At 40.3% G+C, this 18,023-nt stretch overlaps 1 protein-coding gene across 6 annotated transcripts in view; it reads right to left on the bottom strand.

Moving 5' to 3' along the window:
* Positions 1-204: 204 nt before the first annotated feature.
* Positions 205-18,023, bottom strand: part of LRP3 (LDL receptor related protein 3) — a 28,006-nt gene continuing 10,187 nt past the window's right edge. For 4 of the 6 annotated variants that reach the window (XM_086757857.1, XM_086757859.1, XM_086757860.1 and 1 more), the window contains 5 exons: positions 16,840-16,978; positions 7,551-7,759; positions 6,181-7,267; positions 4,862-4,994; positions 205-3,949 (listed from right to left, as the gene is read on the bottom strand). In XM_086757857.1, the coding sequence (XP_086613983.1) occupies positions 3,137-3,949; positions 4,862-4,994; positions 6,181-7,267; positions 7,551-7,759; positions 16,840-16,978 (2,381 nt within the window). In that variant the 3' untranslated portion in view covers positions 205-3,136. Of the gene's footprint in view, positions 3,950-4,861; positions 4,995-6,180; positions 7,268-7,550; positions 7,760-15,847; positions 15,973-16,839; positions 16,979-18,023 lie in introns of those variants that run through there. The other 2 variants (XR_015259979.1, XM_086757861.1) reach the window with 2 other exon arrangements.

Consider the following 18,023-nt stretch of genomic DNA (forward strand, 5'->3'; position numbering starts at 1 on the left):
AATACTTTTGTTTCTCTTCTGTCTACAAAAATTTTTAAAGAGTGCAGAAAAACATTATTAAAATAAAAAATTTTAACAAGTTTATGACCTGATTAACTTTAGGTTGTATAGTCATTAAAATGTGGTATTTTCCACTGAGCAAAGAAATGTAACAATGAGATCTTCCTGTTCATAAGTCTGGCATAGTAGGTGTCTTTAGCTTGCTTTTTTTTCTTCTTTTTTTTTTTTTTTTAATTTTAAGAAGTTCTGAATGCAGGAGTGTAGCTTACATGAAACAGAACAGTGTCTTCGAGGATGGCTGATTCACTGCTTAACACTTACAAGAGCTGGAGGAAGGGCAGACATACACCAAGGCAGACTTTGTGGTTTCTTCAGGCATTGACATTCCAGGACACTGCAACGCACTTGTTTGTGCTCACAGCACAGATACACAGAGATTTATTCTGCAAAATTAAAAGTAAATTTGTGACTCTTCCCTCCAAGGAACGAGCTAGGGGAGCTGGGAGAGAACACTGTCTTGCGGAATACAAAGAGCTTACGAAGAGCACCAGGCTTGCGTCTCTCATTGATGCAAGGCTATAAATTCCCGTAGTGAGGGCTGTGAACATTTCTGTACACTTCAAGCATAAAATTTTCATTAACCTGGATTTTTTTTAAGTTTCTAAAAATAAAACCTTCTCAATGAAATTTCCACTGAGTTATCAAATGGATTAGTACACAAAATATGTATGATACATTTAAGAAATCATGTGAAGTTACACATCTTAAAATAAAACACAGTGTTAGCTGTTCAGGGTTGTTCCCAAAATATAGCAGTATTATGAAGTACATATTTCAACTCTAACAGCCTTACAGTGGTGATAGTTTAAGGCATAGTATGATCAACATTATTTTATTATAGAAATACATTTCTATAGAATGTAATAGAATTAAATATACACTTATTTCTAAGGTACTTCATATCTGCATAATACTAAGCTTGAAATACAATCTTCCTCCCAATTATAATTAACTACTTTATACATACAATTCTATGTATTTGAAATTACCTTTAGACAAAATAAAATAAAATTAAATAAAAAAGAAGAGGACACTAAAACCTGTAGCCTTAGATGCAAACAGCTCTGGCAGTGTAATGACTACAGTACATGGCCTTGCAAAGGTGGAATGTACCTAAGATGTTTACAAATGCTGTGAGAGCAAGATCTCTTTCAAAACTACATTTCCTTTGATGAAATGAATTCTGATCACAAAACCACTTGGAAAAAAATGGGTGAGCAGTATTTATTTTATGTAACTAAGACTCTTACTTGTTACGCATTTTGCCACAAGCCCTTCTTGCTATTAATGCCCTTAAGGAGCTTGGATCTTCTGCCTCTGGAATGCACAGTATGAAACAAATTTGCAGCTGAAAAGAAAAAAAATATCACTTCAATTTAATTCTTCCATGTTATATTTTGGTAAAGCCAAAGTCCTATTCCTCGTTCTTTTTAAGGCACTCCCAAAGGGAGTCCTAGTAAAAGACCCAGAGCAAAATACAGCCCATTTAAAGGAAAAATGTCTGTGACACTTTGATGTAAACTTAACTGTTCACTGTGAAAGCCTGCTTGTTTTTACAGCCAGGAGGGTCCTGTGGACAGCAGACCCCAAGTCCACAGATGCCAAAGTCCACCTCAATTTTACAAGTTCAGTTAATAACTTTAGGCAACTGGAACTCCTACAGCAATAAACAGGCTTCAGAGCACTCAAGTATTTACAGAGCAGCAGCAGCAACTCCCTTATTAATTCCTATAGAAAGCATTTCAGTTTGTCACTGTGTCTGGGGGAACTGAAGCAGAGCTCTTGTCAGAGCATGGGGGAGCCCGGCCCACGCCCCAACCTTCGCAACAGGGCCAAGCTATCACACAGCCATGTTCCGCCATTCTGCACCGAGTCACTCCTGGTCAAGCAATGCCACCCTTCTGCCAGGTAAGTTACTTGCTTGCTTTTAATTACACTCCAAAAACAAAAAAGGCACCAGTTTACATGCAAGTGTTGTACAATCCACACAGTGTCACCTTTGAAAATGGCACTGATCTATTTCAGTTCTTAAAAGAAAAAAGCAAACAAAATAGCATTCTCAAAAAATACAAAAACCTGATTTATACATCTACACCTAGGTAGTAGATTTACAGGCAAACTTTGAAGCAAATTTCAAAATAAAACAGAAGTCTGATCCTGACAGTTACCAAGCCCTACTGCAGCCAACAGGAGCTGTGAAGCCACAGCATCCTTCAGGGCACACCCAAAGTGGTATAATCATAAAAGTCCCTAAAAACAGAAAGGAGGAGGGGAAAAAGAGGGTAGGGAGAAAGCAAACAATTCTTCAACCCTCACAACATCACTGTGAAGAAAATGTAACATATGACAACACAAAAAAGAAATATTGCTGCAACTGGGGTTCAATGCACTCCGCTTACACTGAACACTGCTAACCCACTACAAAGCTGCAGCAGATAAGACACCTGGTATCATTCTGGGTATTCTACAGAGAAACTTCAGGTTTAGTGGATGCTTCAAGGTACGTACGGCCATCAAAACATTTCTGAAGGGAGCAAAGTGAGCAATTTCTATAAAGGGGAAGCTATGAAGAATTTTATTTCCTTCTAAGTATTTGTAATTAAACCTGCTGAATTTTAATTAAATGATGATGTCTAAAAAGACAACAACGTTATTTCTAATTTAGTACTCATAGTTACAATGACTGGTGCCTGCCGCAGGTTCCAACAGAGTTCTCTCAAGTTTCAGTAAGACCACTTGAAAAGCAAAGAAACACTAATTCCCTGAACGCAGAGTGAATAAATGCACAGAAGAAATACCAGAGGACGGAGATGCCTCCAAACTGCAGTGACACACACGTGCTCTCCTAGCCCCTGACATCGCATACTGGCCTGCTTCTGCCCCAGTGGAGTTTCAGGAATAGCAACGAAGACAAAAACTTGTCCCATTTAGTCCTGTACTGTACTCCCTGGGGGATTAAAGCACACTGGTTTTAAGAGACAAAGTTGAGAGCACTGACATACCACCTATCATCAAAGTGCACTGTCATATAAACAATGAAGTTACAAAATTTACAGGGCCAAACCAAAAATTTTTATTAGCAAACAAGTAAAGATTCATCATCACTGGTATTGATTTCAGAGAGGGGAGTAGAAGACTCTAACATTGGCACTTCCACAGAATGGCAACAAGCCGCAGGAATACCCAAAGGCTCCTCCCGGTATGAGTTAGGGCAACATCGGTTTTGTCCATCCACTTGGATATGAACATTCACTGGGCTGTCTGGATAAGCAGACTCCCACTTCTTCAAGGGTAACCTACATGGCTCTTCACTCAGTGGACAACTTCTGCTTAAACTACTGTCCTCTAGGACAGTCCTCCTGGATGCTGACCCTCCATGGATCGTTTCTGTAACGCTTTCAGATAAAGGATCTCTGAAAGCCTTTCCTGAATCCACTTTACTGGACTGCTTAAGCTCACTGTCAGAGGTCTCAGCACCTAAGGATTTATCAGCGCGTCCAGCCTCAGGCTCTGTGTGTGCTGCTGTGCAAGTATTCTGTAAGACATTTGAAGGTGATGGCTCTGCGATTTCAGTCTCTGGCTGCAAGCTGCTACATCCAGCTTCTTGTAGGCCCCTGGCTTGGCCATGGGCATTTGCCTCTAAAGTAGGTCCTTCCGGAGAAGGTGGAGGACTCCGAATAGTCCCATCAGCACGGTTGATGATTCCATCACCCAGTGTAGTCTGTGAAGTGCGGGCGGGTGTCAGGAGCGGGATCTGTCCTCTCACTCGAGGTCTGTGGAAGAATCTGTTCCAGAGCCTGCCCAGTCGCCGCCGAGAAGAGCTCCGTCTTGACGAGTGTCGTCTCATCTGCCTCCTCATGGCTGTTCGAATGTTCTGCAGCACAGAAGCCTGTAACACACACACACACCATGATTTCACATATACTCAAAAGACTTCTCCTAAACCCTGTTCTTTCCAGTAATATCTCCACTTTACCAGAATTCTCAGACTTGATCCCTACACTTCCTTGTTAAACGCGTATTTTCTAATTAACTATTTAAGAATACCAAAAAGAGCTCTGCCTGCACCAAAAGACTCCTCCTTAGAGTGTTTCCTTTATGAGTTTAAGCTCTACTTGTCTGTCCAGGAAGATGCTCCACTCACGCGATCACATCACCACTAAAGAACCAGACTGCAGACCACTGAGTCCTCTGTCATCAGCAACAGCAGTAGATCTTCAAAAGCCAGTGACAACAGCAGAGAAGAAAAGCCAAAGGCAAACAACTTCTCCACTCAAGTAACCAACTACAAGTGCTTTATCACACTAGGACCTGATCAGAGCTGAATACTTTTGACAGGGCACAGGAGATTTTTGAGAACTCAGCAATGAAATAGAAGAATGACTTAATAGCTTCCCAGTGTAATGTATTTGTAAATGAAAAATAATCCCAGAATTTCCCAAAAATACTGCTAGAGACTTTGCTTTCTTATCACTTCAGGCACATTTACAGTTTCAGCTTGAAAAGCCTTTTTTCTATTTACTTTCTGACCTTTCTCACCGTCTCCGTTCATTTTATCTTGATGTACAGCGAAACAGCATGTGCTTATCTCACTGCTGTTCCCTAGCAAACACATTTAATGCGTTCAAAACTACCCACAGCACCAAGATGCTTAACTGTAGCTCTTCAGCTCCAAATAAAACATACGCATTTTTATATGACTTCCCTATACTTAGCACAGCTACTGAAAGAATACAGTTCCAGATTGATTCTATCTGATTTTTAGTAGTTTGGCTGCTGATAGGTTCATTGGCCTCCATACTTGCGATGCATTGTACACAGGGAAGTCTTCAACTGGGGGGATGAGTCCTTGTGCAATCAGCTGCCCGTAGGAAGGTGGAGCTTCCCGCCGCACAAACTCTGCCTCGAGTCGTGTCATCTGGGTCTCAAATGCTCTGGGAACAGAACCAGAGGGAAAACATGGAAGAGAAATAATAGTCAGTCTGTCCCGTCTCCCTCACACTAATGTATAAAAGCACTGCAGAGAGCTTCACACTAGCATCAAAACCACAAACCTTCAACTAGGCTCAAGATGCTAAAATAAACAAAAGGAGTAAGAGTACAAGGTGTAAGCATCAGCGAGTCAAATCAGCAAACTCTCTGATGCAGTCCCAGGTTGGACTGTGCAGCAATTGAAGTTTTTTCAATAGGTCAGCTTACGCCAATAACAGTGGTAACTTGTTCAACAAGGGCACAAAGGTTATTTTTGGAAAATAAAACATTAAGAACTGTAAACAATCGCACAACAGGGGCAGCTTGCATCTGCAGAGAGCTTTGGCTGTCCTGCCAGAATCGAGGCAACGAGGTTCCCAACATAGCACAGTGGCTGGTTTCCAGCTCCTTAATCATGCAGATTTGATCAGCAGAGAATGTAAAGCACACTGTGCTGAAAACACGAACGGTGTCAGCAGCGTGGCACAGAGCTGGTGCATATGACAAGGGATGGGCTTCAGAAAGTCCCTTACAACTCTCTCCCAAAGGACAGAACCACACTTGCACAAACACAGACACGGAAACACACACTCACACCATCCGTACAGCAAGGCATGTAGGACCGGGGTAAAGGGGCAGAATTGATGCTGATGGGAATAGTGGAGGTAAAAAACTCCTGCTCAGAACAGGCCCCACCACTGCACAACATCACTTTTAGTAGAACAGAGAACTACAGTATTTGGGGAGTGGGAAAGGAAGAGTTATTCAGTTCAGACTGAGCAAAGACTTTACTGTAACAGTTCAGCATTCAGTTTTTGGCAGTGCAAGGGGTTTGTTGCAGGAGGAGGGGCTGGGAGAGGAAAATGCTCAAAACACTTTTAAGTTAGATATAGGTTCTGCCAGGCTGCACAATAAATGTGTATTTCTCACAAATCACAGAAGAGCTGACGTTCCCCTCACCACTTCCAAAAATCTTAGCTGCTCTTCTCTAAGCCTAATGCAGTGATTGCTATTTAATTGTCATCAATTCCTTGGACTGATTTCACAGTATTTTGTAAATTCTCTGGTTAAAAATTGACTTTTTTTCCTTTAAACAAACAGGAAAAAAACACCACAGCTATTAAAGCATCATAAAAGCAAGATGCTTACCTGTATTCCCTGGTCCTCAGAGAATATAATTTAAATGCACAACCCAGTGCTATCACCAGCAGCAAGCCACACACGAGACTCCCGATCAGAGCAGCTGTGATGACCTTCCTGGGAACGATCACCAGGCAGTTATGTTCATCGCTTCCATCCTGGCAGTCTTCTTGGCCATCGCAGCGCCAAGTCTCAAAGATGCACAGATTTGTACCACAATGGAAGTTTCCTGGCTGGCAAGTAAAGCAGTTTTTTTCATCTGAGCCATCTGGGCAGTTCTTTTGGTTATTACAGCGGTCAAGTATGGAGTAACAAAGCCCGCTGTTTCCTTCACAAGGGTATTCGTTCTTCTGGCAAGCGGGACAGTTCTCCTCGTCCTTGCCATTTGGACAGTGCCACCAGCCATCACAATGCTGCTTATCTGTGTAACACTCCTCATCGCTTCCACAAGGGTGTTCCCAAGGAAGGCAATAGCCTTTCACCTGATAGGTTGCATTGAACCCATGGCCTGTGCTCTTGGAGCGGGCATGATATGAGACAGTGAGCTGGCCCTTGGACGACTCCACGCTCACTGAGTGTCTATTGTTGTGGTACGAAAACGTTTGCATTAATTTATCACCTCTCTCTCCAATGCCATCGTACACCTTAACATAGTCATTGTAGCCTAACTGCAAATCCAGTTGCAACAGAACGTGTCGATTATCTTGTGTGTTCACGTACCATGTGCAACGAAGGTCTGATCTGCTGTGATCAGCACGGAATAAATCTGGGGAAGCAAAAGATCCATAAAAATTACCCAGCTTTTTGCCACAGGAAAGATCAGGACAATTATCTTCATCTGAACCATCACTGCAGTCCTTAACTGAATTACATCTCAGCTCATTCATCAAGCACTTAGTGGAGTGGGCTGCACTGCACTGGAACGTTCCTGAGGGACAGATGCTGGACGGAGGCTCTGTTGGAGGGACCGTGCAGTTTCTCTCATCTGAGTTATCACCACACTCATCCATGGAATTACACTTCCAAGTACTAGGAATACACTTCCCATTTGCACAATGGAATTCATCTGATTGGCATACAGCCTGACCTATCTTTCCTGTGAAGGGAGGCAAGGAGAAAAAAGTCAGTATCAAAACCTTCGGAAACATCTGATGTCACTTTTAATGTCTACTACTCTGCATGTCACAAATCAATTTGTCAGGCCAGTACACCTCAAGAATACCATTAAAAAGCCAAGTGGAAATAATATCAGTGTTACCATGCTAACACCTTACAGTCGTCAAGTCTGTCCCAAGACTCTCGTCAACAACAAAATGCTATCATCTTCAAGCTTTGCCAGAGAGAGTATAAGTGAAGCCAACAAAACTGTAAGGTTTTACCTCTAATGTAAGAAAGGCGAAATCCCTGAGCCTGTCCTGAGCTTGATGCATCTGAGTGAAAAAATATCCAAACATGGTCCCTCGCAGAGATGAACGACGGAGGTATGGAAGATCCACACACTTTGTACTCCTCCCTCTTGGAAGAGGGACCAATCATCAACCAGTCTACTGCACACTTCTGAGAGTCTTCTAAATCAAAGTTCTTAAAACTGTTAGTAATAGAAGAAAATACAGGTTAAAAAGAGGACATATACCTGGAAGAACGCCAAATGGAGGAAAAAAAGACTGTAACAGTTGATATTCTGCACCAAGCAATGCTGACATAAAGAGATCACATTCAAAGATAACGAAACACCTACAGTATCTTGAGAAAATATAAACAAAGCACTCAAATTCCCCCAATTGGGAAAAGCACCCATCTCACAGGCATAAACAGCTTGCCAAGTAGCTCCAAAAGCTGAAAGGATGATTCCTCTTTTACTCAGAGTCCTTTAAAAAAACTTCTTCCTAAGATACAGATATGAGTAAAAGCAAAATTCCAGAATACATTCTACAAAAGGTAGATGAATTTCAGCAGTCGTTTCTAACCTTAAAAGGTATGAAACTATGAGATGAGAGGGGAGACAACTGTCTTGGAAAAAGAACAATGGGGAACAGTAAAAAGAACCCTAAAGGGATAAATATGAGACACAGAAACCAAGTATTCAACATATGGATGGGCAAGGAGAGGGCAAGAACAGAAGAGGACTACAAGAGGTGGAAGTAGAACCTAAAATCTAACACTATTATTTTTTAATTCAAAGACTACAATATTCCCCGTCTGGGAATGCAAATGCACAGTAAACAAGCCTGTAACCTCTTACAGTCAAACCTCCAGCCCTTCCGCTGACCCGAGCCCAGTGACGATTCAAGAGTAGCTTACCCAGTGCAAAGAGGTGCCCCAATTGTTTGCAGAACACTGAATACAACCAGATCGTACTCCCTAACCTGTGGCTCAGGAGCCACACAGGGTATGTGTGCTGTCTGATGAAACATTACATTTGCACTCAGTAATCTGCAATGACAACAGCACTGCACAGACAAGCACACTCATTAGCAAAGGGCACATTGTTCAGGACCCTTAGAAATGAATTTGGTCCTCTTCCATATAACTCAGCTACACCAAATTAACTGGGTAGAAGTTTGTGCATACTGCATCCACACACCTACACAGAAGTTTCAGAAAGGCTGAAGAGCTGCTACGAAATACACACCTCCTTCCACAAAGGACTTTTCACAAACATAAAAGACAAATTATTTGAAAAGGATAAATGGAAAGATAATTTTCTGCTATTACTGTGTATTTACAAAAGGCTGTCAATGCCTGCCAGATCTTGCCGTTCGAAGGCGAAAGGGAAAAAGCAGCAACTACATTAACTAGCCAATTCATTTAAGCAGGAGACCCTCCCTACACGCAGGTTCTGCCAAACATATCAGCTTAATGACTCTCCAGGACAAAAGTTATCAGCGAGACAACAAGAAGTAAGAAAGCACTGAAAGTGTTAACTTAAAATGAAAATTAAGAAAGGCCCAACAACATTTGTGCAGGCAAGGACAATCCACCCAGAAATACATCCTTCCTCTTTTCTAACTCTTTCTCCTGCCATGCTCTATGTGTCTTCCCAGCTAGGAAGAAGTATTGCCACAGCACCTAGTTCTTTGCTATAAGCGATCTCATCAAACTTCTGAAACCAGAATATTTTGCAAGGAAGTTTTAGATGACTGTGCACTCAGAATGAAAATATTTAAGTATTCAGCCATGCAAAGGTAAACTAAAGAGTATCTCTGTCCCAGGCATTCTGCAAAAAACTTTTTAATGACCAAGAAAGTGCACAAACAGGCACTACAGCATGAAACGGAATTACACAAACCATCAGTGAAACTATGGGCACCCACGTCAAGTCTGTTGCAAGAGATGTGAGACAGTACTACTGAGCTACCACATTGGTTTTGCTCTCTGTAGCTCATTTTGGCAGCAGACATCAACAAGGGCTTCCATCATCTACTTGGAGGACTGTTTGTAGGGTACTCTTGTCATAAAGACTTTTGGATAAGTATTAGAAATATCTATCTACCCAACAACAATTTAAAAAAAAAAAAAAAAAAAAAAAAGAGTACAGTCATAGAATCAAGAAATGGAAACTCAGAACTGGGAAGAGGGTGGGGGAATGACTAGAAAAACTTCTGCTTGTGTAATACAAACAAGATAATTTCTGAATCTTTTGATCTCTTACTTCTACAGTTATTTTAGGTGTACCAGGACCAACTTTAAAGAGCTAAACAATTTGTTCTCCTACCCTACCCAGCACTCCAGTCGAGTCCCACAGCCACCCATTTTCCCCACTCTGCTGAAAAGAGCTACCGTTGTCTATTAGGTAAATAATTCACCCACCAGCGTTGTTACACAACACAGACTGCACACACCCAGGGGAGAACTTGCATATATAATAAGCTGCCTGCATCTCACATTGTAATGCATTTCTTTCTAAAAAAAAAAAAACAAACAAACAAAAAAAACCCCAAAATGTTGTTTAACACTTTTAAGATTCACACAAATGAAGAGTACAGAAAAGTCAGCTACACGCAATCGCCTTGTTTACAAACTCCTCTGTAGATGACAGTGATACCTCTGGAGAGTCTGCATTTGTTTATAACTAACAATATTTTCTATGTGCACTTTGAGGATATAGCATTGTACACTGCTAATAAAGAGCTCTTTTTGGTTTATTATAAAGGATGTGGAAGACGAAGAAACTTTAGTCCCACCTTCCAAAGCAGAAGCACAGGCATACAGGGGAGAACTGATTTTCTTATGAATCAGTTGTGGACCTGAAATAAGATTCAGAGTAGAATCTCACACTTATCCACTAAGAAATTGAAGCTTTAGCCACAAAACCAACTGAGTACAAGGATGATGAGGCAGAATAGCAAGTACTTATTTCAGTCCCCCTGAAAACACCATGCCTCTCAGGGATGCACGAGATACCGAAACAAATGCCTTGGTATTCAAAAATGGGCAATACAGAATATTCGTAAGAATGAACCCATTTTCAAAAATAATAAACATCTTAATCATGGGTGCCTAGGAGTTTCAAGCACCACTGAGTAATTACAATTTCTCCGAAATACAGATGTTCTAGTTCTGATGTAAACTTTTATACATAGTAGATACAAAGCCATAGCAGTTACAAAATTTCTTCTTCTAAGGGCAAAAGCAATGTCAAAGCAATTATGTTCTCCCTCATGCAAACTGATCAACAGACAGATTTGGAACAAATTTTGCTATGGTTAAGGCACTGTCACTCCACTCCAGCATCTTTTTAAGTTATATTGTCTGCAACTGAAGCAAATTTTGCCCCATTTAAATTGATGGTGATTTTTACTCAAGACCAGAAGCATGATATATTTGAATGAGCCACCAACCAACCTCACCACAAAAACCACTCCTTTGTAAAGAAATATGAAGCAACATGCATACATACGTGTGCGTGTATAAATACATGAAATTGGTTTTCCCTTTGTAACGCATCTGAAACAACAAGGTTTTGTGTAAGAAGTTTCTGCCATACTAATCTGATATTAAATAGCCCATGGATTTATTTTACCTAAGAGTCCTGAATAGTGCATTCAATCTCTGCTACTTCACTTCTTTCATCGTCTGTAATTAGATCTAGCGCTGCTGTTGCTACAATCTTCTGAAGAATAATTTAATCCAGCTACCCACAAAATAGAGCACAGGGACATTTACTCATTCCATTGAACTTTCTCAAACTGGAATGCAAATTTTTCTATCAAAAGGATTAGCCCAATGGTTGAATGATTGAGGGTATGCAGTGGAAATAAGGGCCAAAGTCTCGTGCTCCTACTGCTTGTAGGACTGTACAAACAGGGAGGTCTCAGACCCTTTCTATCCAAAACCCAGGTCATTTTCTGTGACTAAAACAAGAAACAGAATCTAGTCATACTGAAACAGAGTACTAATGGATAATGTCACCCATATGTCACACAGCACCAGTCAGTACTGTGGTATTTTTAAACATCTTGGGCAGGGAAGCATAGAGTTTGGGAGGAAAAACAAAAGAAGGGTTGATTCAGTCCCTAATCCCCTCTAGCAAAGCATTTGTGTGAAGGAGAGGATGTGGACACAGAGGTCCATCCTACCATTCAAGTTGCAGTGCACAGTGGCACTGAACTCCAGCCCTTGCACCCCTCAACCACAGCCTTCCCCATGGCACTGCAGCTGCTCCTGGGGATGCAAATGTCCCCCTCTGCCCACAAGATTCATTTATAGGCAACACTCCTCTGCTCTGACATCTCAGCACTTGATGACGAAGGCAAGGAGAACTTGGCTTTCCTCCAGGCTTTTTTTCCCCTCTCCACAGTCAGAGAGAGCATACAGCCCTAGTTCAGAGCGCCAGGGGAGGAGGAGTACTCAGGCACAATATTCCAGGAGTCAATTGTTGGTATTTCAAGCACATAGAACTGCAACATTAACAAAGTACAGAACCCATCACTAACACACAGAACATCCCTTAAAATGCTTTGTCCCTTAGGCTTTTCCCACTGTTACCTGTGATGTCCAACACAATACAAGAATAGCGGAGGACACTGGTGTAAAAGATCAAAATTATCTGACCAAATTTTGCAGGTTTTGTTTCTTCTGAAAGATGCTATTCAAAGGCGCTAACTCCAGTTATCTTGCTTTTGGAATTCAGCTAATTCCTTTTTAAAATCCCCTGATTTTATACAAAAGTACAAGAATAGTCTATTACACACTAGAGCATTCAAACTCGGAGGATCAGAACAACTCAATGTGAACTGACAAATGCAGTACTAAATCTGTTTTTACTGAATTCTGCAAAAATAAGTTAAATCAGATTATTTTTCTTTCAGCCGTATGATACTGAAACAAGGTCACCTCCAGCACTGAGCAAGGCTCCAAGAGCTTACAGAAAATTACATGACTGACCATGTATCAGATTTTGTCTGTAAAATTACCCAAGTGAAGCAACAGTAGCCTAAAACAATATTTTCCTATTAACTGTCAAGTATTTTTTATGTTGCTGGAAAGAACTTCATTAAACCAGCTTATCATAAATACTCACACTCTGAAAATATTAAAAAATTGTGCTATCTGCAAAATCAATGCTTAGCAGAGCTAAGCTTTCCGCCATCTGCACTGAAAGGAGCAGCAGCAGCTAGGAAAAAAAAAAAAAAAAGTATTTCTATAAATAATGTAGGGAATTCCCTACAACCCTCTTAGTAATTTAAGCACGAGCAACTACAGATTAAAACAGAAAAAAAAAAAAATCCGTTCTTAACAACTGGAAAAGGACAAACATGGGATGATCAGGAAAATGAATTAAAAAAGGGTAAACTGTTGGGGGTCCAGCAGATGTAAAATCAAAATGAAAGTAATTAGTACCTTTTTTAAAGTCAAATTTGGTCCTTTAAACTCATTAAAAAATTGGAGAATAAGTATTATGAGTAGATCAGCAGAGCACAGTCCCAAAATAAAACAGATCAGCTAATTAAGCAAGAAAAGTTACCTCTATTTGCCAGCCTCTCACAGCAAATGCAGACTGTGAACAACTGATGACTTAATTGGCTCATTAAAAACTTCTGCTGAACCACAAGGACCTGGAAGTTGGAAAAGCTCTATTCTACTCCCAGCTCCCAGGCAGCAGCAAACTGTGTAACCCTGGGCAAGAGACGTAGGGGCTGTGTTTTCAAAAGCTGAGCACATGCAACTGAATGAAATAAATGGCCATTATAAGTTTTTCCAATTAATATCAAGTTTGGAAACACTGTCACTTTGGTAAATAGACTATGAAGCATTCTCTTTAATTCTTCATACAATTACAGACCAGTAAGCCTTTAAATTAATAGGCTTCAGTTTTACTCAAAAATTGAAACTCAGATGGTATCTGAAAATTTGTTTTTTCAAATGACATGAAATCACTGAAGTGAAAGCCAATTAAGGTGACCCTGCCCCAATGAATAAGAGACAGCTTGAGTGGATCACTAAGTAGATCGCTTTTCAATACTCATGTGAATTCTGAACATGGAGAATGTTTTACTCTCAGTCCCATAAATTACTATCATAAGATGCAATTCATTTATACTCTCCCCACAGGAAGTTAATTACAACCATCAGATAACAGCAACTACTAAACAAAACCAAGTCTGATCTTTTTCTCAGGTACGAGGAAACATGCACATATAACGCCTGTAAAGGATGGTACAAAGGCAGTTACTGCATACAACATCTTTATCTGATCTTACAGGATTTTTATGTAGTCCTCTGTGAAAACAGGCATAAAAACAGAGAAAAAGAGAGTAAAATCAAGTAGTTTTCAAAACAATAACTAACAGACTGCTCACTCTCACTCTAACAGACCCCACCGGCAGTACTGCGTTCAGCTCTGGAGCTCCCAACATAAGAAGGACGTGGACCAGTTGGAGCAGGTCCAGAGGAGGCCATGAAGATGATCAGAGGGCTGGAGCCTCTCTCCTATGAGGACAGGCTGAGAGAGTTGGGGCTGTTCAGCCTGGAGAAGAGGAGGCTCCGGAGAGACCTTATAGTGGTCTTCCAGTACCTAAAGGGGGCCTACAAGAAAGATGGGGAGAAACTCTGCAGCAGGGCCTGTAGCAATAGGACAAGGGTAACGGTTTTAAACTAAAAGAGGGGAGATTTAGACTAGACATAAGGAAGAAATTTTTTATAATGAGGGTGGGGAAACACTGGCACAGGTTGCCCAGAGAGGTGGTGGATGCCCCATCGCTGGAAAAGGCCAGGTTGGATAAGGCTCTGAGCAACGTGATCTGGTTGGAGATGTCCCTGTTCCTTGCAGGGGGGGTTGGACTAGATGGCCTTCAAAGGTCCCTTCCAACCCAAACCACTCTATGATTCTATAATTACCTGAATCTAAAGTGATACAACATAGTCCTGGAAAACAGTAGCTACGCACTTGTTTCCAGGTCTCAACAGCACCGTTCCGTCAGATACACAGACTTGGAAGAAAGTATTGAAACGTGCATAATTAACAGAATTATAAGCATGAAAAACATATATTTCCTGTTCATGTGAAGTCTCCCCCAGGGATTTCTGAAAAGTAAACTATAAAGCAAAACAATAACCATGGAAATGTGAGGATATGAAGAAAACCAATACACACAAATGAAAGGCAGATATTAAGACAAAGCTTCTAAAGGACACGCTCACAGGAGCCAGCATCTTACATCCATATGTAGATCTGGGCACTGTTCTGTTGAAAGCTGCTGAATAATAGGTTTATAAAAAATGACCACTAACTGCAAATGCTTTAGAAATCAAAACTACTTTCAATTGCAATTTTATCCCTTAATGACTCCTGCTGTATCTCAAATATGATACTTACATAACATTGCTGTCTTACTGTCAATGAGAATTCAAGATCAAAGGAAACACATTCAGTATAACACAACACAAAGGAGGTGGGGTTTTTTTTAAACCTTTCAAAATCCAGACATTATCACAAGAACTGTGACAATTTTCCTAGGAAAATTTTAAAATTTACTCTTTTATGCCCTTATCAGTACACTGTTACGAAAAGACACGTACCCAATTCTTAAGAGTCAAAAAATGTTTGGATTTGAACCCTCTCTTTCCTAGTTTGCCTATGTCATGTTAGCATAGGGAAGTCAGCTGCTTCTTTTATGTCCTTGGCATTATGAGGGCTACAACCTTCTAAAGAAATCCTCCAATGCTGCAACACTTTGCATTTCATACACTGGCGTGAGTCATTCCAAGGACATTTATAGTCAGAAATGAAACACCACAACACTACTTCCTAGGATGTAAACACATAGCTCCCATTGTTTGCATGTGCACAGGAGGGCAGGATATGGCAGTGATAGAAAACAAACCCATTGAGAAGAAATCTTTCAAACCATATTGCTATACACATGTCTAAACTGTATCCACACATTATTACCAGTCTCCTCATCTTACTCTCCTTTATTTCTTTAGCCTCCCTTGCACTCGTACTTGCAGAAGAGAATCCTAACTCTAACTGGGAGCTCTGAGACATTTTCATAGCATAAATTGCAGTCCTATTCTCCAGAGCCAAGTCCTGTGTCTCATTTGTATGCTTCCTCAGAGTTTCCAACAATCTCTGCTTTGAAACAAATTCCCCAAGTCCAATACAATTTAATGGGGTTTAAAAGCATGTTTCTATTTATGGATCTCAAACGCTGGCAGGTATCTAGTTCCTTACTTTTGATGAGTAGTTCCTATTTTGAACTACGGATGGTGGAGCCCTCCTATTATTCCATCTGTGGCAGACTTGTTTTTAATTGCTGAGCATCTGCAGTTGAAGAGGTTTGCAGTCCTTTTAAGCAGCTGAGCAAAGAATGAGCAGATGGTGTCAAATAAAACAGTACTAAAAGCCAAAGGAAAAAAAAAACCTTTCCTAGGTTTGCTTTTTTTTTTTTTTTTTTTTGCTTTTTTTAAATAAGAAATTATTAGTTTGAGAAGGATACTACGGTTATCCCAGAGAAATTAAGCACATTCACAGTATGCTGATATTATAACCTAAACATTCCTAACGAACCATTTGTAATACATTCTAATACTTTCTGAATAGTATTTTTACAGAATGAGCAGAAATTGTCTCACAAATGCTAACTATTATTTAATTCTGTTGGAAAAAAATATTCAGCAGAAATCATGTGTCTTTCGGTTAACAAGTAACATTAAGCACTTATTATTTTCAACTGTCAATTAAACATAGCACCATTTCAAGACATCATGGAAAAAGCCATTTTTGCTCTAGGAATTCTACGTATCGCACTGAGGCTGTTCCAGGTTTTATAGCGTTCACTGATTCCTATTTATAAGCAATGAAGAGAGGGGGGACTATTTAACATGAGCAAATACATCACTGTTGCCCACCTCCTCATCTATCAGAGGTAGATGAAATCTCACACAGGTATTGTGAAGATAAATATATTAAAGACTACACGTGACTTGCATATATAATATTGGACGTCAGAAGTAGCCTACGGAAACAAGACATAGTGGAACATTTCTAAAATGAGAGAGATGCCCAGTCTGCAATCATGCTCCAGTGTGATCAACTTCAGCTTCCTTCAACCATTCAGTAGCTCTGACAAACTGGTATATCATACTGGTGTATCAGATAAGAACTCGCATTTTGTTTCATTTCAGCAAAGCAATCCTTTATCTCCACAGAATACCAAACCATACCTAATTGTTATCATGTCTCCACGATCTCCTTGAATGTACCAGCTGCAGTTTACAGCTGGAGGGTAGTTCAATGGCCAAGAAGGGCTATAGATGACTCCCCGTCTCTCTGTGTGCTGTTCCAGTTCTCCACTGCAAGCAGCTGTTAATAAGGGCAAAAAAAATACTGTTGTTAATGCTTTGCCTAATCAACAATTCACACTAGCTACAAGAGTTTTCATCAGTTTTATCCTCTTACTGCTTTCTTCCCTGCCTGGGTTTTTAATTAAGACACTGGATCTAAGTGTAGGTAAGTAGAACTTGCATTTCAATGTAGGATCAATCAATAACCTTGTATGAATCTACCAAAGGCTAAAATCAATATTACTGCACGGATCTGCCAAAAGGATGTGGTACAGAAGTCCTTCTGACCAGCTTCCCATAGCCCAAGTATGTCACCCAGTGACTGAAGATGATCCATATTCAGTACAAAGTATCCAGAAGTTGACTTTGCTGCAACACGTTCCTGGACACATTGTTTATTCCCCTAACCATACGACAGACCTGAAGAGTTTGTGGTGGTTAAAAATAATCCTCATCAAAAAAAAGAAAAAAGTAAACTGGACTCCAATGTCAGATGTTTTCATTGAACATTACTAAGTATTGTAAACTCCTTCTGAACTCCCATAGATAGGAGAAATTTTCCAGACAGGGAAAGGAGCAAACAGGGCTAAATAAAGCTCTACATTTTCAAAGCACTTTCAGATCTTCCTATGGAAAACAGCAGGCCAATTAAGGCTACATCAAATACTTATCATTTGTAATTAAGCAATTCAAAAATGAAAGTGAAATGTTTCAAGGACAAGTGGGAAAGCTGTTCTGATGGGAAAATGTACTCTCAGCAGACTACAAGAGGGGAAATTCTGCGTAATGCAATAGCTATTCTGAACATTCTCAAAAAATATTTTTAGAACTATTTTTAAAACAAATTACTACCTAGAGCATGACTTGTGGATTGCAGCTGAATATTCCAATTTTTGACAGAAGCTTACTTTCTCATAGCTTAAAAAGAGGGCAAGGAAATAAAAGGTCGCCTATACCTGAAGTTTCCTCATACACACACGCATCCAAATACACTGTGTTACAAATCACAGATTCAGACACATAGATGCATCATTTTAAATTCAGAGCCGGGATCAGATTTAGCT

This window comes from Chlamydotis macqueenii, chromosome 13 (assembly GCF_036417535.1).
Source record: "Chlamydotis macqueenii isolate bChlMac1 chromosome 13, bChlMac1.mat, whole genome shotgun sequence".
Classification (NCBI taxonomy): Eukaryota; Metazoa; Chordata; class Aves; order Otidiformes; family Otididae; genus Chlamydotis; species Chlamydotis macqueenii.